At 35.1% G+C, this 20,215-nt stretch overlaps 1 protein-coding gene across 1 annotated transcript; it reads left to right on the top strand.

Annotated features, from left to right (window-relative positions):
• The first annotated feature begins 1,660 nt into the window (after positions 1-1,660).
• LOC123872373 lies at positions 1,661-19,296 on the top strand. Its single transcript, XM_045916607.1, has 18 exons — positions 1,661-1,948; positions 2,738-2,847; positions 3,332-3,422; positions 4,568-4,753; positions 5,434-5,834; positions 5,957-6,025; positions 6,346-6,514; positions 6,703-6,876; positions 7,474-7,629; positions 12,248-12,427; positions 12,661-12,770; positions 13,306-13,396; positions 14,943-15,128; positions 16,141-16,535; positions 17,054-17,122; positions 17,830-18,001; positions 18,127-18,300; positions 18,641-19,296. The coding sequence occupies exons 1-18, from the start codon at positions 1,810-1,812 to the stop codon at positions 18,817-18,819; spliced, it is 3,051 nt and encodes a 1,016-aa protein (XP_045772563.1). The 5' UTR covers positions 1,661-1,809; the 3' UTR covers positions 18,820-19,296.
• Positions 19,297-20,215: the final 919 nt, after the last annotated feature.

Here is a 20,215-nt window from a genome sequence, read left to right on the forward strand (position 1 = left end):
CTTGACAGACACGACATACAGACAGACAGACGGACAACAAAATGATAATATAAGGGGTTTCTTTTCCTTTTGAGGTGCGGAACCCTAAAAATGCAAAAATTCGACCATTACCTACCTACGTAGCGTTTTGAATGCCTACCTAGTTAAGTTAACACTTCAAAATACATACTCGTAGTTAATTATTTCACATGTAGGTATATTGTGATAAGTAAGTTAGGTATTTTTTTTATGCCTAGATTTCATTGTAATAAACCAAGCGTCGCGCTGTTGGCGATAAAATAATCTTATTGTAATATGACTAGCTGATCTTGGGGTAGATTTCCAAAATTTCCAAAAACACTGAGGTACCTAAAGGTACCTACTTAGTTCACCTAGTATGATAGAGTTATGACAAAATGTTATGTTAAGTACCAAGATTTTAGTTTGGATTTTGAGATATGAGTTTAGATAAAGTACCTACTGTATGAAAACATTCGTGTGATATTCGTGGCTCAAACTCTTTTTGAGAAAATTTCGAAAAGGGTTAGGTATCGAGTCAACCGTCGATCCGAGAGTTGGCAGCTACCTTGGGCAAAGAATTAGTGAGGCCAATGGTAATGCTGCCAGCATCTTGGGTAAAAGGCCTCGCTGCGGGTTACTATGGATAAATAGGTATCCATAGGTGAGTAGACATTCTACTCGTGTGATGCGGTGGTCTCGATGAGGTTTTAGATTTAATTTAATTAATTTTAGTTTTAATTTCTTTTTTAAGTTTTAACTTAGATTTAAGTTTATTTTATAAAAATCTCTTATGTTGATGTTTAAAAGTTATAAGTTTAAAAAATATTAAGTAGGCAACTCTTTTGGTTTCATGTCCACCATCGACATTGCATTCGATTAGGGTTGAGAAACATCAATAGCTTCGGTATTTGTAAATCAGCCCTATGGTTACTGTCGTTTTTTTCAAAATGGAATTTTATTTTAATAATGACGATAGATTAGTAATACGGTACACATATTATTATTTATATTTAAGAATGCATTTACATATAGGTAAAATATAATATAAATAACTAGGCTATTGCTAAATGCAGAAAACGGCAATTATCTATACTTACTGCATTATACCTATAATTATAACATGTTAATAGAAACACAATTTATAAAATATCAAGTATTAATCAGTCAGTATCAGTAATATATTTTGTACTAGTTTTTTTTTTTTGATTTTGCTAATTTTTCAATTTTCTAGTTTCTTAAATACGCACGAAGTTGCCTTAGAACGTACTATGAAGTAGAGATTTTTTAAGAGTCGTTACATTCAAAATAAATATAATTTAATTTTTTTATACTAGTTGATGCCCGCGACTTCGTTTACGTGGATTTAGGTTTTTAAAAACCTAATTCCACTCCGACGAAGTCGCAGGTTGCGGGAAACGTAGTAGGCTATAGTTTGTATTATGTAAATGTAAAAGATAGATAATAATTATAGACCCTGTCTTCATGGGTCGCGGTCGGATGAAATAACTGGTCGATCAGACTTGCGGAAGCTTATTGTACTTCGTTTAATTTTAGATAGAGATAAGTTTAAAAAAATTATGTTACATAACTTCGCATATTCCATTAAGATTTTCAACAGTTATATTATTATACGGCTTATATATGTACAGCTCTTTCTCAAGAGCGGTCATTTAATTTGAAAAATTCCGCTCAGTATGTTAGCTATGCCTTACAATTTCTGTTTTTGCTAGATACATAAAAATTAATAGATAATTGTGGCTACATAATTAGTTTTGAGTTTTAGTAAACAGTTTAAGTACAAAAGTGAAAATGTTGTTCGTTTTGGAGTGTTTTATAGTTGTGTTGATACTTATTTATTGGATGACCAAAAAAACAGAATTTGATAAAATTCCTGGGCCAGCGGGAATCCCACTACTTAACAATACTTTAGACTTTTTAATGGATCCAGGTTAGTGTGTATTAAAATTATTTTAAGTGGATGAACATTTGCCGCACCAGAGGAACCGCATGCATTGCCGGCTTTTCAGGAATTTGTTGCTCCGCCCCTTGAATAATTCCATGTTGAAATCCAGTGAGAACACCGCGGAAGGGGGTTGTGTCCACAATTTGCATGAGCGTGGAAAAAAGATCTGGCACAACGGGTGGTCGAAGCCAGACACCCAGGTGGTGAGGGTGAAAGTGATTTCAGTAGCGTGCGATCAGTTGTAGAAAATGGGGGATGGAATAAGGTCAAACAACTCCTCAAAACACTTTGAAATGAAATGAGATGAAAGCTTTGCGGTGTTTTAGGGTATCTAACGAACTGTTTAACTCCAAGGGATTTTCCACGAGTCGGACTACCCGTTTTAGAATCAGATCGAATGGAGGAGTTGGTACCGAAAAAATCCAATCCTGGATTCCCACTTATAAGACCACTGCGCTGCGCTAGGGAGATCTCAAGGTCCTCACACTATTGTGTACAAAAGACGATGCCCGCGACTTCGTCCGCGTGGATTTAGGTTTGTTAAAAATCCCGTGGGAACTCTTCGATTTCCCGGGACAAAAAGTTCGAATTTGATTTTCCGAGTTAAATAATAGCATATATCCGTCTTCGGGATTTAAGCTAACTCTGTACAAAATTTCATCAAAATCGGTTAAACTGTAGAACCGTCAAAAGCTAGCAGAAAGACATACACACTTTCGCATTTATAATATTAGTATGGATTTTATTTAATTACATGAATTTATTAAATTTCAGTGAAAATGTTCTATTACTTTAGAATGTTGAGCAACAAGTTCAAACGACTGTACAGATTAAAAGTTGGTCCGGTGAAAGCTATCATTTTACACAATCCAGAGGACATAGAGGTACAGTAAGGTTTCTAAAGATTTTAAAACAGACATATTGCTTTTTTAAGTACCTACTTAGTAAGAATATTGTCCAAATGAAACATGTTTTTTTTTTGTTGGATAAATAATAAAATTTTGCTGGATTTCGTTTAGTTAATTCAAAGGTTTAACTATTAAATTTTGCCAAGGCGTTTTCAATATTTATATTCCGCTTCGTGAATTCCAGTATCAAGTACAATCAATTAAATATATAAATACGTAGTCATTTATTTGCAAGAACATTAGATATATTTAATAACATAGTCAGAAGCCATAACATTCGACAAAATTCATAATTTCAGATACATATTTTAAGAGAGAGATCAAAATTTAAATGAAGTAATTATTTTCCATATTATGGTTAAAAAAATATTAATTACCTATACCTACCTTTAAGATACCTGCCTTTCTACGCATACATTTTTTTAAATAATTTGAGAGTGAACTATTAATTCTTTTGCAGGCAGTAATCACTGGTACAACAAACAATACGAAAGGTTTTCTGTACGACTTTATCCAGCCATGGTTACAAGAAGGGCTGCTTACAAGCAAAGGTGAATTTTTATTAATATTACTAGCTACTAATACTAAAATTAATCGCAACTAATAAATACGTTGAAGACACCTTCACGCAAGTGCCTACAACAACCGTACGAGTACGAGATCAGATGAATGGTGCGTGAACGCATAGGCCACGTACAACATTAATTTGTATACAAGCAAAAAAGGTATTAAGATTTTTTTAGTTTAAGGCGCTTTAACAAAACTGTGATTTTATAAAAAATGAGAGAAGTATAGATTTATTCACTGCCGTGTACCTAGTCCGAGATGGATATGGTAATAAAGCAAGTTGGCCGCAGCAGGTGCAAACAATCAAATTAAATATTGTTTTAAAAGTAAACTATTCTTATCTAAATTATTTTAAAAATACAGAATAATTCATTAACGTTTCCGATCCTAGTCAAAAAAAAAATCAATATTTTTGGAGCAGGTTTTTGAGAATCTGTCTATCGAGAAAATTGATTCCAATTTCCAATCAACTTTCTATCTCATAGCAAATTTAGATTAAAAACCCAAAAGGCTATGGTAAAGTCATTATTTAGACTTTTGAATTCATGTGTGAGGTCAGAAAAATGGCACAAGTTTCCAAAATGGGACCTTAATTAATCTTTTAACGTAAAAAAAAATGTTATTTAGTTTCACTTTGGCTTAGCTAAGTATTGCTTTAAATCTTGCGACAGATTTTTAAATAGCTCTACCAAAACGATTCTTGTTTTATTTCACCTATGAATTTCATTCCCTTTTACTCATTTATTGTGCTGATGGTGCACCGCGTACTGTCCACTTATAATGAATCTGCAAAATGATATTAGGATTGTCATTGAACTTCAGGTTATTAGTCTTCAACTCTGATACCTCAGTCTACTCCCACCGGCCGAATATGTGAAGACTGATGATTAACTAATTAAATCCCTCAATTTTTGAACCGCCATCAAATTAAATTACGATTCATTGGTTTCTTGTAATGTGAAACTAACAAACTAATGAAAGAATTAGAAAAAGCTAGTGAGTTTATACTGCAGGTTAAATAAAACTGTAAATTATTATCACTTAAGTACTTGTTATACTAAATAATAATAAAAATAAAAATTACAAGTATCGGTAGTCGGTAAGTACCTATATTTTATATTCTTTTCAGGTTCAAAATGGCATCACCGTAGAAAATTATTAGCACCCGCCTTTCACTTTAATGTTTTAACAAATTTTAAAGCGGCAATTGAAGAAAGCAGCCAAAGGTTTGTAGAAAACCTTCGAAAAGAAATAAATAGATCTGAAACTAATATAACGCCGTACGTAAATGATTTCGCTCTAAATTCCATATGTGGTAAGTCATCCATTATTTTATCGGGTAGGTATTATTATTAACTGACAAATTCTAAACTTATTTACATATAATTTAGAATTCGTCAGTCAAAAATACATGAATTCAAAATACCGAATCGTAGATGTTTAGACTACCGATGTTTGAAAAAGGTACACAATTTCCACAACACAAAATAGTCTGTTTAAAATGTATCCAATGGTTAAATAAAACAAAAAGTCAAATATTCTATGAGTTTTTTAAATAGGCTAGTACGCGAGAAGTTTCTGGCCCTGCGCTTTACGAAATCTCCTCTCTGGGTATGAGAGACAAGATTATGTCGTGGAGTCGGGGTTCTTGCATTTTGTTTAAAATTTTAAAATCGAACATTTTGATTTATTTTGATTATTAGTCCACGAGGTAAAAAAAGATGTCTGGCCGAAAACAAGAAAATGAAAGATGAGCCCCTGTAATTTTAAAACTTAATTTTTACAAAAATATATAGGTATAATAAGGGTATTTCTTAAACGACTCTACAAAATTTCATTAAGTTTGTTTTGAGTTTTGAGAACCAAACTTTTGTTTGGAGCACTGTGCAGAGCTTCGTAGACTAATAAAAAAAGATTGTTCAAATATTCTATCCGAAAGGATAAATTAAAGTAGGTAAGTATCACTATAGAGAACGATATCATTTTTGATTTCAGAAACTGCAATGGGTACTAAACTAGACGAAGAAGACGCCAGTTTTGGAAAAATGTATAAAGAAGGAATATACCAATTAGGACAGTACGCTGTGTATAGAGCACAAAGAATCTGGATGTACCCGAATTTCGTATTTCAATTTACCAGCATAGGGCGAAAACAAGCAAACATCTTGAAAATTTTGACTTCTTTTCGCGATCGAGTAATTGAAAACCGACGAAATTATTATAATAGTAGCAATCTTAATAACAATTTTAATAACGATCCGAACTATACAGAAAATGGTGTAGAGCTAGTTGGAAAAAAGAAAATGGCCCTGTTAGATCTACTGCTTCAAGCTGAAAAAGATGGTGTCATTGATGCGAACGGAATTGGTGAAGAAGTGGACACGTTTATGTTTGGTGTACGTATTAATTTAAAAATGAAAATTAGACATAAAATGAAAAGATAGCAGGGTAAATCTTGAAATTCATTCTAATGTACATAAACGGAGCAATTATAATATAGTTACTTCAATTGTTTTAGGGTCATGACACATCTGCTAATACTCTGCAATTTACTATGATGTTGTTGGCTAATCATCAAGATGCACAGGTAACTATAATCATTTATAGTTCAATATTCAACAAGGTAAAAACGCAGTGTGCGAATGCAATAATTAATTATTTTATAAATGAATCGAAATGAATTAAAAAAAAATTAAAAACATGAGTGCCCTGCCAAAATACTAACTAAAAAGACTTTCTCGTTTGAAAATGGCGCATACAGCCATCATATACATTTTTTTTCCATTTTACTTATCCCATTATCTGTTTTAAGTTTTTTATTTCATTTTTTTAATCAGCAAACGTAGTTTCAATACTCGTATTAATTTATAACACCCTCATTGACATTTACTTATTTTTTTATTCAAGGAAAAGGTATTTAATGAATGCTGTGACATATTTGGAACTTCGGACCGCTCTGGAACGATGGCAGATTTGGCGCAAATGAAGTATTTAGAATGCTGTATCAAAGAAAGTTTGAGACTATATCCGCCATTACCTGTCATTACAAGGAAAATTCAGCAAACATTTAAAATAGGTGAATACATCGGTAATATAATGAAACTAGCTGACCCATCCCTCCCGCTCGAGGGGAATTTCTGAAAATCCTATCTTAGGGAGGATTTTGTTGCAGGATTCAGTAGCACGTTTTGTTAACGCGCATCTGCATCACTAAGGGATGGTGATTTTTTTACACATTTTGATATGTACTCAAATATTTTACAGAGGAAAACGAAATACCTGCAGGAACAGAATGTGGCATTCTGATATTTGATCTGCACCGGCGCGCCGACCAGTACGTAGAGCCACTACAGTTCCGCCCGGAACGGTTTCAAGTTGAACCCACGTGGCATCCCTATGCATATATACCTTTCAGTGCAGGACCCAGGAATTGTATTGGTACGTCATTACGTTTTGTTTACAAGTGGCTACATAGGTACCTTAAAGATTGAAAAACCTGTGTAAGGATTTTGTACTTGCATCAGTTCATCCATACTATATATGTATGTACTATATAACTATAATATGATAAATGCGAAAGTGTGTCTGTCTGTCTGCTACCTTTTCACGGCCCAACAGTTTAACCGATTCTGACGAAATTTGGTACAGAGTTAGTTTATATCCCGGGGACGGACATAGACTTTAACTTTTTATCCCGGAAAATCAAACAGTTCCCGCAGGATTCCTGAAGACCCATCCGCTTAACCGATTTGTATGAAAGGTACCGAGGTAGCAGCTTGCGTCCCTGTAATATTGACATAGGCAATTTTTATCCCGGAAAATCAAACAGTTCCCACGGCATCTCTAAAAACCTAAATCCACGCGGACGAAGTCGCGGGCATCCTCTAGTTCAATATAAAATCTAAAATATAAAAGCTAGAACAAGGGCATCAAGTTGGTTTGTCAAGTTTCCAAAGTTCCGTGTTTAGTCACCTAAACAATGGTAGGGTCTTTGAAATTTATTCCCACTCCTAAACTGTAAAAATATGGTTTTAGGTCAAAAATTTGCAATGATGGAGGTGAAGCTAGCGTTATCGGCATTGCTACGTCGCTACCGCCTGCAACCCGTCACCAAGCCAAATGATATCATCTTCGTTACGGACTATGTTCTACGAGTGAAAGATCCAATCTACGTGAAGCTGGAAGAACGAAGTGTCTGATGTTTATTGTTTAGATGTTTATTACCTAGATTTGTTATGTGTTGGAGGATTTATGCCAATATAATAATATAATCTACTTTTACAGTGAAGTAAATAATACTTAAGATCGATGTTGATTTGATCTTGAACTATGTTGATACTTGTTTTGCAAATTCGATCTGATTTGTTGCGACAGGAATTTTTAGTACTTACCGCCATATTGTGAGTGGTAATCTTAGGGCGCTGACCTAAACCAATTAACCATTTAGTGCTCACATAATAATTTTCATTTTTATTTATTGCTACAAAGATTATGGAATAAAATCAAAAATTCATCCAGCGAGGCTCTTTTCTTTTCATGGGCAAATAGATTTCAAATATATTTTATTATTTAATGCTCTTCACAACTTACACATCAGTGAAAAAAATTGCGTCCATCTGTAATAATACTTTAAAAGTTATTGCCTTTTAAAACTGAAATTCCAGCTGGGCCTTTCTCTTTTCATGGACAAATAGATTTCAGATATGTTTTATGATTAGATGCTCTTGACAACTTACACATTAGTGAAAAAATGTGTCCACTAAATAATTACCTACTAAATGGTTAATTGATTTATAATGACCCAAGACCAAGGGTCCCGCTAGGGATACGCTCAAACCATATTGCATGCTGCTAAAACATAAGTTGGATTTTATTTATAAAATTACTTATAAAAGCGAGAATTAGCTATGTAGCTAGTTTATAATTATTATTAAGTATTGTGCAGTATAATATGCATAAATATAATGCAAGTATAATGTATATATACTTACCTATTATTATTTCGCTGAGCTAAGCTGAATTAATTTATTAGTTACGTTAATAGTTATGAATTAAATAGGAAAACATTATTTAAATATTAAATTCCATTTATTATAATTGTATTTAAATTGTAGGTATTATAAATGTTACATGTTTTTACAAATGGTTCACTTACTAGTTTATCAAATATTATTACGGAATCTAATTTTGAAAAAATGTGATAAAATATAAGTACAAGTAAATATTGTTAAAGGTGGAAACTCTGTCCGAAAATATAACAGCAAAATATTAATAAAATTTGCCTATTTATTTGAAGTCTATACCTACCTTTGTCACACATTATTATTCATTAGCTACATTCTACACTATTATATAAAGAGGTGAAATTCGTAAGTTTGTTTGTAGGGGGCAATCCTGGAAATACTGAACTTATTTCAAAAATTCTTTTCCCAGTAGAAAGCTACATTATTCCTGAATAACTAGGCTATATTTTATTAAAAAAAATTGTAGATCCTTACGAAATGGATTTGAAGAGGTAAGTTACCTACTTATTTTTAACTTCAAGTAAGTATATTTTTGTATTAATTAAAATAAATTATTATCTTTGCTTGGAAGTAACCACAATTCCACCAAAAACATTTCATGTAAAATGTTGCCAAGACTCACAAGTTCATAATGTTTTCACTGTTAAAAAGTTATGAGATCTCTAGTAGAGCCAAGCCCCTAGCTGAGCTTAGATTTGTGCTGGCCATGGGAGCTATCCCAAGTCCAAAGTATATAGCTTTTAAATGCTCTTGACTATATCACATTTATAACAATAAATAACAAATAACTCTACTTACAAGCTCTGATTCTACAAACCCTACATCTTGGTTAAAAAAGTACGGTTTGGCCGTTTACAGTTCGTGGCTTTTTTATCTGAAATGACATTTAAGCCCGGAATAGCTTCTGCGACCATCACGAAGTACAATACAAATTAGTAATTGTCGAACAAACTATTCCTTATGGCCTTAAAATATGTTATGTCATGTAATAGTTTTACGAACATTAAACGGCCAAGCCGTAATTTTTTAACCAAGATTTAAGGTTTGTAGAATCAGAGCTTGTAAGTAGAGTTTTTTGTTATTTATTGTTCTAAATGTGATATAGTCAAGAGCATTTAAAAGCTATATACTTTGGACTTGGGATAGCTCCCATGGCCAGCACAAATCTAAGCTCAGCTAGGGGCTTGGCTCTACTAGAGATCTCATAACTTTTTAACAGTGAAAACATTATGAACTTGTGAGTCTTGGCAACATTTTACATGAAATGTTTTTGGTGGGATTTCATTTCTTTTTGACAGGTGCCTTAGATTTTATTTTTGATTTATTTCTTGTAGGTTCATTATCTCTTTTTTTAAAAGCTTTTATTCAACTTGCAATGTACTCGTATGTAACTATGTTTGTTTGGATGGAATCTTGCAACTCGATTTTGAAGCAGATTAGTCTTTTAGGATTTCAGGAAACACAGATAGTTGGTACGTTTGATAAATCTGCCACGGACATCTTATCCTGAAAACTTTAGTATTCGAGCAACAGATTTTACAGATATGCATCTCATATACGAGGGGATGAAGGGGGAACCAATTTCTGAATTTATCTGTTGTTCATAATTCTTGAAATTCCTACTTAATGCCAAATTTCAGTCTTCTAGGACTTCAGAAAGTACCCTAGAATTTTTGACTAGAGGTTTTGAATGTCGATAAATCTGAAACTATAAAAGCTAGACAATTGATACTCAATGCGTTTAATGAATCTGCCAAGGATATTTTATCCTGAAAATATCAGCATTCTAGCGACAGAATTTACAGATTTGCTTGCCCCATACAGAGACGTAGAGGGGGGAAATTTCCAATTTCTTAATTTTTCTGTAGTTTGTATGCAATTTTTAGTCTACATACCAAATTTCAGTCTTCTAGGACTTTGGGAAGTACCCTAGAATTACAGACTAGAAGTTTTGACTGTCAATAAATCTGAAACTATAAAAGCTAGACAATTGATACTCAGTGCATTTAATAAATCTGCCAAGGACATCTTATCCTGAAAATATCAGCATTCTAGCGACAGAATTTACAGATTTGCTTTTCTCATAAGAGGCGTAGAGGGGGGAAATTTCCAATTTCTTAATTTTCCTATAGTTTGTATGCAATTTCTAGTCTACATACCAAATTTCAGTTTTCTAGGACTTCGGGAAGTACCTTAGAGGTTTTGATGATTATCAGTGAGGGACGAAATCGGCGTATTTTAGGTATCAATAAATCTGTAACCATAAAAGTTAGATATTTGATACTTGGTATATTAGGTAAATTTGCTGAGGACACCTTAAACTGAAAATTTCAGCTTTCTAGCGTCATCCAGACCGAAGTTATGACGGGTCGAAAATACGGCGAAACACTTCGAGAAAAAGGTACGTAGCGCCCCGGCCGCCGTTTGGCTCGTCTTGGCGGGGGCACTGCCGTGCCCCCTGATTATATATTTTTTATGTTCGGGAGTTTTAATGACTTCGTTAAGTAGGTAGGTCAGAGGTAGGTTGTTCAAGCACGAGTGACGGAAACGAACAAACGGCGGAAACAAAAGGCGGACTTTGAGTTGCGGTGTTACATAATACCTAAAGAAAATCAGATGCTGGTTGCACATCTTCAACGGCTTAAACAAGTTGAATGTAAGCCGTTTGATTTTATACATAGGTCTGCCTTATCTTTAGGGTTCCGTATCTTTAGAGAACTTCGTTGTCTGTCTGTCTGCCTGTCGTGTCTGTCAAAACCCGTCAAGGAAATCAAAACCTATATTATGGTACTTCCTGTTAACTTAGAATCTTGAGGTTTGGCAGATAGTGTCTTACAGGACAAGTTTGAATTATCGTTATTATTAGTTTTCTATAATAATTATTTATAGAAACACTATTACCTATAACTTACCTTAATAAAAGATGAATAATAGAGAAAAAGATCTTACTATACTTATTTTATAATGTGTTTATTATATCTTATATTATTTATTCTCACGCCCGTATACAAAATAAATACATATAAAAGCCACCGGGCGGAAGATCACACCCCGGCAGGGGAGGCCAAACGGCTGGGGGTCAGGGCGACAGGTTGAAAAATCGGCGGACTATCCTAGCCGAGTCCAGCAACACCGCTTTCATCCTGGCTGCGAGCGAACTGCCACGGAACCCCAGTCGCCTCAGATATGACGATTGGTATGGTTGAAATATGGTATGGTTCCTGTCGTATGGAATGGTGATGTCCACCAAAAACACCTTCGACTGTGCCCGGTCCACCACCACGATGTCAGGCTTATTCGCTAGAATAGTCCTGTCCGTGATGATGGACCGGTCCCAATAGAGCCGGACTCCGTCGCGCTCAAGTACCGGCACCGATGTGTGCCTGCTTGTAAAATGGCAAACTCTCATCCAGGAGACCGTATTTCAGAGAATGCTCTTGGTGAAAGATTTTGGCTGCTTGGTTGTGTCTATGCAGATACTCAGTGTTGGCAGTGTTGACAGGCGACAAATTAATAGGTGTAATAATTTATACTACAAATTTCGGAAGACCCTCTATTGAATAGTTCCTTAGAAATAATTTATTTTTGAGATAATCATCATCAGCGGTACCTACAGCACAGATATGCGAAGAGCTTTATGGAGTACCAAGTATGACTATAGTCATATATAAGTATAAAGTTGCTCTACGAATGCAGTCATTTTTACATAATAAATTCCGTACAGTAGGCGCCCTTAATTTATGAAGTATTTATTTTATTTAGTTAATTATTATTATTGGTCTAAGATTATTTCGCTAGGTATTGTGTGTGCTCTAAACTAAAAATGTTTTTACTGCTCTTACAATGCTTTATAATTTTATTGATATATCTGTATTGGGTAACTAGAAACAAAGAATTTGATAAGATTCCTGGACCGCCGGGAATATTCTTTTTTCATAACGCTTTAGACTTTTTAATGGATCCAGGTCGGTATGAACTATGTAAATGATTCATTAACTTCTTATTCTGTACAAAAGATTTTTTATTTTACATTTTCTACAACTTACCTATACTACTGAAATACGGATTTGCCGTTTTTAATTTCTTGTTTTTCACTATTGTCTTAAAGTTTAATGTGGCATTTGACGGTGATGGTGTGCTTATTTCAACTTGTATTCCCATTTTAGTTATCACACAACTCTCTTGTGTTAAATTTCAGTTGAATTATTTTACTACGTCAGAAACTTAGCTAAAACGTACAAAAAGATATTCAGACTAAGATTAGGTCCTGTAAAATGTGTTATAATACAAACTCCAGAGGATATAGAGGTAATTATAAGAAATGAAAGAACATTATGAGTAAGGCATTATGGCATTGCTAATAAATACAATTAATTAAATAACCAATTCGGTCATTACATTTGTCGTACGCTAAGCCATGTTTAAGAGAAATTTCCTTAGCGTGCTCCCCAGCACTCTCCATACAAACGTAGTTCTCATTTCAATATTAACCAATCAAACTCAATGAAATTTTGTAGATACGTTCTAGAAACAAGTATATTATGTGCCTGTAGTTTGCCAGATTTCAGTAAAATGTATAGTTTCAAAGTTGCACGGTCTCAAAAATTTGTTCAAATCTTTGACCCTATGTAACTTAGTTACATGTCATGTCATGTAATTACACAAGTTTACAGAAATTTAAAAATTATGACTTGGTAAATCTTAGATTTTATCGGTGAATGATTTGCCGTAGTTTGAGCTTTTACACTAGGTACCCATAATATTTGCTAGTATATTCATGATTAACATAAATACTGTTTTATTGTGATAATTTTTGAATTGCAAAAAATATTTCATTTTGTAGAAAGTTATTAATGGGACCACATGTACAGAGAAAGGAATTATTTACAACTTTATCGAGCCTTGGCTTAAAGGAGGGCTGCTCTTAAGTAAAGGTGAGCATAATCTAGACTTATAATAAAACTGTAACTGGACGAATTCCCTAAATTTAATTTATTTATTTTGAAAATTTTAGTCGGAGAAATCATTATTATCGATGTAGACCCCAAAACAATTTATTTTGAATTTTTGTCTGTCTGTACGCGCAACACGCAAAAACTACTGAACGGATTTAAATAAAATTTGGTGCAGTGGTAGCTAATACTCCGGGTTAATATTATATAGGATAGTTTTCATCCCGAAAAAAATTAGGGATTCTTAGGGATAAGTACGGGATTTACTCCATAACTCCGTCTTTGAACAGATTTCAACAATTCTTTTTTTTTTTTGGTTTCAAAGGTTGTACTGTCAGGTTGGTATCATGTAAGTTTGGTGAAGATCTAATGATAGTTTCAGAAATGAGGGTGGAACTCCTCAACAGGTAACAGCAAAACGATTGCGATCAGTATAGCTTAGTAGATAGTCATAATACAACACATTTAGTAGGTATACCACATTCATACCCATATTTTGTCTATGGAAAAGGATAGGCTCCCCGTGAGAAGCCGGGGCGGGTCAACTAGTATCCTTTATTTTTAGGGTTCCGCATTCAAAAGTAAAACCCAGATTACGTACGAGATCGACTCGGTATCTGTCCATCCGCCAGTCATAGCCGTTTCATTCGTAAACTGTCAATATACTTGTTCCACCGTTGGCGATGAAGAGCCTATATGCTCTATCTACTATTTTCTCGCTCAAGAAACGTACAATCAAATGATTCCGTGTCAAAAATGAGCATAATATTAGTAAGTAGTGTCAATGGGCAGGTCATGTCTGTCGCAGAACCAACGGTCGATGGGGCAGACGTGTTCTGGAGTGGAGACCGCGTACCGATAAGCGCAGTGTGGGTCGACCTCCAGCCGGCTGGACCGATTACCTGAGGAAAGTGGCGGGGAGCTGGTGGATGAGGAAAACGGAGGACCGTGTTTGGTAGCTCGCTCTTGGAAAGGCCTATGTCCAGCAGTGGACACAACAATACTTTTATTTTATAAGTTAGGGAATCAGCCTCCCTCAATTGCCCTCCTTGATCCTTGAGCCCTCGCTGTATAGATGAGCAGTACTCCTGCAGCATCAAAATTGAGGAGTTGATATCTGAAGTTCTTTAAAGACAAAATCTATGCTTTGGTCATTATCAATTCACAATCGGAAGATCTTTAGTCCTCGCAATTTAATTGGGGCAGTAAATACCTTCCCCTACAGCATCGAAGATTGAGTCATTAAAACGTGGAGGCAAAACAGTGTTACACTTCGAAAATCTATAAAAATTGGTTCATTTGTTGAAGTAATAATTAAAAAAAAGTCCAGGCAAGAGCTGGAAACTTAAGCACAAAGGGAAATGGTCAGCATCTAGAACTTTTGCTGTTTGCATCTTCTCTCTCTCTCTCTCTTTCTCTCTCTCTCAGTCGCATATGATACCTATGCTGCTGAGCTACTTTTCTAAGCCCTAGTTTTCCACTTAATCGTGGAGTTACTAGCTTAATACTTATACATTTCCTATTTCAGGTCCAAAATGGCAACAAAGAAGAAAATTGTTAACACCCGCCTTTCATTTTAATGTTCTAGCAAATTTTAAATCAGTTATCGAAGAAAACTGCCAAAATTTTGTGTACAATCTGGAAAAGGAAGTTAATGCAACCAAAACGGATATCACACCGTATGTAAATGATTTCGCTATAAACTCTATATGCGGTAAGTTATTGTCAAAACGTATAATCAAGGTTATTAATTAATGTTCAAAGCGATTACAGCGCAAATCAGCAAGATTTATTATAGTGATTTAGAATAATAATTATTGTCAATTATTTTTATTCTCATTAGTAGCTAGGTATACATACCCAGGTATTTTGAAAATGTTTACAAAATACATTAAAATATGAGAGCACAGACAGGCCGCAGAGTTCAAGCTGACAGTGGCCAGGGCTCCAGAATGGGGATTCTCCTCACAATTCTTACTGTATTTAGTATTACCGCTTTTTGTATCTGACTCTTGATCGAACAGTAGCTCGATTGCGGTAGAATTACAGCTACAATGTCACGATCGCAATCACCTCTGATTGGTTGACGTTCGCTCACTGTTGGCTATAATGCATTGTTGCAGCAACAATAGCATAATTCAGCCAATAACAACAATTGCGATTGTAAAAATGATTAATGCAGGTTTTAGGGAATCGACTTACAGGTATACGAAAGATCCAGATATATATAGGAACTTTTTCATAATAAAACCGTTGCAGTATACGACTACATTATTCGCCGAGTCATTATGATTGCTCGGCGCGCTGAACGGTCACCTAGCCTAGCACTGTGTCAGGTCTAAGCTGTAGTGATAACCAACTGATCCCAGTAGAGCATGGCATTTGAAATTTTACAATGGTTCAAAAATATACCTATGTAATGCTATGTAACTCCAGTCTCTACACGGTATACTAAAGAGCAAGTTGTTAATGGATTATCCTGACTACTTGATTACACCCTATGCAAACACTCGCCGTCATTGTGAGAACAACCGGAGACAATATACCCGAGGGACTCCTCGGGAATATACCAGGTCACATAAATACGTCGATAGATCCATCTTTCATAACGTGTTTCCAATAGTTATTCGCTTTGTTAACTTCATCCATAAGATATTAATAGCGATATTATTATTAACTGTCCAATATATTTTAAAAATTACTTATAACATTTTTTTTGTTACTAGAAACTGCTATGGGTACTAAACTAGATGAAGAAGATATAAATTTTAGCAAAATTTACAAAGAAGGAATATATAAATTAGGCCAGTATGCTGTGTACAGAGCGCAAAGGGTTTGGATGTACCCAGATATGATTTTTAAATTTACCGCCGTAGCACGAAAGGTAGAAAATATTTTAAAAATTTTGACTTCCTTTCGCGATCGAGTTATTCAAAATCGAAAAAAACTCTACAATAACAAGAACAATTTTATAGATGAACAAAATGGTAATGAAAATGATAACGTAGATATAAGTGGAAAAAGGAGGATGGCTTTGTTGGATCTGCTGTTGCAGGCTGAGAAAAAAGGTGTCATTGATGCAAAAGGAATCGGTGAAGAAACGGACACATTTATGTTTGGAGTAAGTTATTATTACATTCATTCATTTTTATATCCATAGGTATATAAGTTTAAACTTCTGTAAACATGTAGTGTACAAAGTTAGGCGCGACCGCGGGATTGTCTGTACGCGATTGGTTCATAAGTCGTCCTTTCTTTATTAGAGAATACAGTTAGGAAATCATAATATTATAGAGACTTTGCGGCTAGAGTATATTGTGCAGAACTAGAGAATATCAGAAGAGGTGAAGGGTACTATGAAAGTGAGGTAATAGATACTGCTCACACAGTGGTTGCGTCTCAAAGCCTATGTCAAAAGTGTCGCCCAGAACATATGCAATGATTAGCAGAGGAGGGGAGAACTACGGAGAATATTTGTCTAGCGGCAGTAACAGTGACGCGCTGAGGATTTTCTCATTTTACTGCCCGGCATTCGAGCGTATAATGAGCTTCAAAAATAACGAGTATCGAGGTCAACAACTAATTATGTTACATACTTACACTAAATTTTGCATTTCTAAGGTAAAGCTATTGTTTTAGGGTCATGACACGTCGGCTAATGCTCTGCAGTTTATAATGATGTTATTGGCTAACAACCAAGATGCACAGGTAATTTAAAAATACATAGTAGGTACTATACCCAAAAGATACAAAAGAAGATATGGAAACTGGAGGAAATCTGTCGATAGTTATATAATTAATTATTGTGAGGTACAACTTAAAAGACATGGGGACATATTAAGCCCAACTGTAGAGACTGGTAGAAAGGTAGTGCCAGCAATGGGAGCAACACCACAGTTCACTCTGACAACACCTTGTCATTAAGTGTTATTTACAAAAATATAATACATATCTATCAAATCAAAATTAGCCTGTACTGTCTCACGATTGTGCAAATGCCTCCCTCTAATTTTTCACAAGTCCATATTCTATGCGTCTTCGGGTCAACTAATATCTCATTCACCACGCCATCGCCACCGCACCCTGCTACGCTGACGTTGGAGCATGATGATTCTGAGGAGTCAGAAAGATGCAGATTTTCCCACAAGTCATCTTGTCCCACAAGTCAACATGACCTGCCCAGTTCCATGTAAGTAAAGCGGCTGCAAGACCAACGTCAGCTACTCAGAGTTTGGAACCTAGAATGGCAGAATTTACTATGCGATCTGCTAGTTTTAATTCAAGAATGCTGCGTTCCTGCTCTTTGGCAAACTGAGCTTGAACTTCGTTACAGGCCAAGTTGAGCACCATAGGTTGTAGGAGAGTTGTACCTAGTAATAAAGTTAATCTATTTACTTATTAAATTACAATTTAAGGAAAAGGTGGTTAAGGAATGCAACAAAATATTTGGATCTTCGACTCAGCGCGTCACTACAATGGCTGATTTGGCGCAAATGAAATATTTGGAATGTTGTCTAAAAGAGTGTTTAAGGCTTTACCCACCATTGCCTATACTAAATCGGAAAGTAAAAGAAACGATTAGTTTAGGTAAATATTACAAAAGACAACGAGCAAGATACGAGTAAAAAGTCTGCCTTTTATCTTTTTGTACCCGCTGACTTTTACTCGTTTTAACAGCTCATTACTTCTTTCACATTTTTTACAACTTATAGGGACATACCAAATCCCGGCAGGAATAGAATGTGGTATTCTAATATTTGAAATGCACCGTCGCAGTGACCAATTTGTGGAACCGCTTGCCTTCCGCCCGGAACGATTTCAAACCGAACCAACATGGCATCCCTATGCATACATTCCTTTCAGTGCTGGACCCAGAAATTGTATCGGTATGTACCTAGGTCACTATCTCTAGTATATGTAACTAACTAGCTGCACAGAACCTTAAATTCACTGTAAGGGTGAATTAAAACATTTTATTGAAAAGGGAAAGAAAATAATTTTAATCAAAAACACAAAATGAAAGTATTTAAACAACATTTTAATGCATAAGCTTTTTTTTCGCGACTTCGTCTGCGGGGTACAATTTTTACCCCTAGCACTGGGGATAATGTAACGACTAGTAGGTATCTTTCAGTGAAAGAATTTTGAGAATCATTAGACCCCGAAACTTTCAAACCTTACTTACCTCTTTATAATATTGTTCTTAAAAATTAAAATAATTTTCAGGTCAAAAATACGCAATGATGGAGTTAAAGCTAGCCGTATCAGCATTGCTACGTCGCTACCGCCTCCTCCCCGTCACCAAGCCAGATGATATCGTCTTCGTTATGGACTATGTTCTACGAGTGAAAGAACCGATCTACGTTAAGCTAGAGGAACGATGTGGATTTAAAAGTGAAGTTTAAATGTACACGTAATGCTTAATAACTAATCATACTAATATTATAAATGTTAAAATGTTTGTCTGTTACAATTAGCTTATCAGCGGTGAACTAAGCCCGTCAGAGGCATGGAGCCAGTTCTCTGCTACGATTTTTTGGGATTTCACCATCAATACCATTATTACCGAAGTGACCGTGTTTAGAAAGCCGCAGCTAATAAAAAAACTCGAATTTTTTGCTTAGTTTTGCAGAAAAGATACTCATAACAAAATGGAACAGAAATTCAACAGCCAGATACTGGATAATGTCGATTTGTAATAGTAACATGTCTTATATACCAAAAAAGTTTTTCTAAATTCGAAAACGAAGAGAAGAAAGTAGTAAAGGTGGGTATATTTTCCACGGACACTTTTTGGTGCTTTTTGGCTAGTCTTGTTCATCAAATTTTTCCTGTGTTTGATTAATGTATTCTTATCAATTTAAATAAATTCTTTGAATTTCTTTTGTTTTGAATTTTTTATTTGGTATAGTCTCAGTCATCCATTTATCTTATCACATGCACTTGCACTTGTCATATGAACTCGATCCCGACTACAATACAATATTAAGGCATACACAGACGACAGAGGACAAAAGTCTCTCATCTTGTCCCTATTGTGTTTCGCCGTACTGTGCGTTATACGATGCAGTTCTTAGTGAGCCATTTTTTGTCCTCCGCAGAAAATAGTCCTCCTCTGCACAGGCTATGGTAGCCTTGACATTGATTAAAAATCCTAGGTGCCTGGTGCACTTCGACCGCCCGTTGTGCCAGATCCTTTTTTCCACTCACATGCAAACTGTGGAATCAACTCCCATCGGCGGTGTTCCTACTAGATTACAACATGGGGTTATTCAAGGGACGGACCAACAAATGCCTGAAAGGCCGGCAACGCATCGGCGGTACCTCTGGTGCTGCAAATGTTCATGGACAGCGGTAATCACTTCGTGCAGCCGCAATAACACTACATAATATTATAATTATTATTACTGATAAATGAAATTGAAGTGTCTGTCTGTGATTTCGAAATAACTACCGCATATTAAGCTCATATGGTTATTTGAACGGTACCATAACTGAATTTTTAAATTTTTTAAATTTTTGTCTGTCTGTCTATCTGTTTGAACAGGCTAATCTTCGGAATGGCTGAACCGATTTTGACGGGACTTTCACAGACAAGTAGAGGATTAATCAAGGAGTAACATAGGCTACTTTTTAACCGACTTTCAAAAAAGGGGTTCTGTTTTTCTACCTATGTATACCGAAATCTCCGACATTTCTGAACCGATTTGCGTAATATTTTTTTTAATGATAGAGGAACTTTGCGAACATTGTCCTATCAAATTTTTTGATTCCAACTCCTCAACCTGACCTGACCACCAA

This window comes from Maniola jurtina, chromosome 2 (genome assembly GCF_905333055.1).
Source record: "Maniola jurtina chromosome 2, ilManJurt1.1, whole genome shotgun sequence".
NCBI lineage: Eukaryota > Metazoa > Arthropoda > Insecta > Lepidoptera > Nymphalidae > Maniola > Maniola jurtina.

Coding starts and splice junctions, on each gene's coding strand:
- LOC123872373 (XM_045916607.1), top strand. CDS start 1,810: ATGTTGTTCGTTTTGGAGTGTTTTATAGTTGTGTTGATACTTATTTAT. Junction 13,397..14,942: donor AGGGCTGCTCTTAAGTAAAG/GTGAGCATAATC, acceptor TTCCTATTTCAG/GTCCAAAATGGCAACAAAGA. Junction 16,536..17,053: donor CGGACACATTTATGTTTGGA/GTAAGTTATTAT, acceptor CTATTGTTTTAG/GGTCATGACACGTCGGCTAA.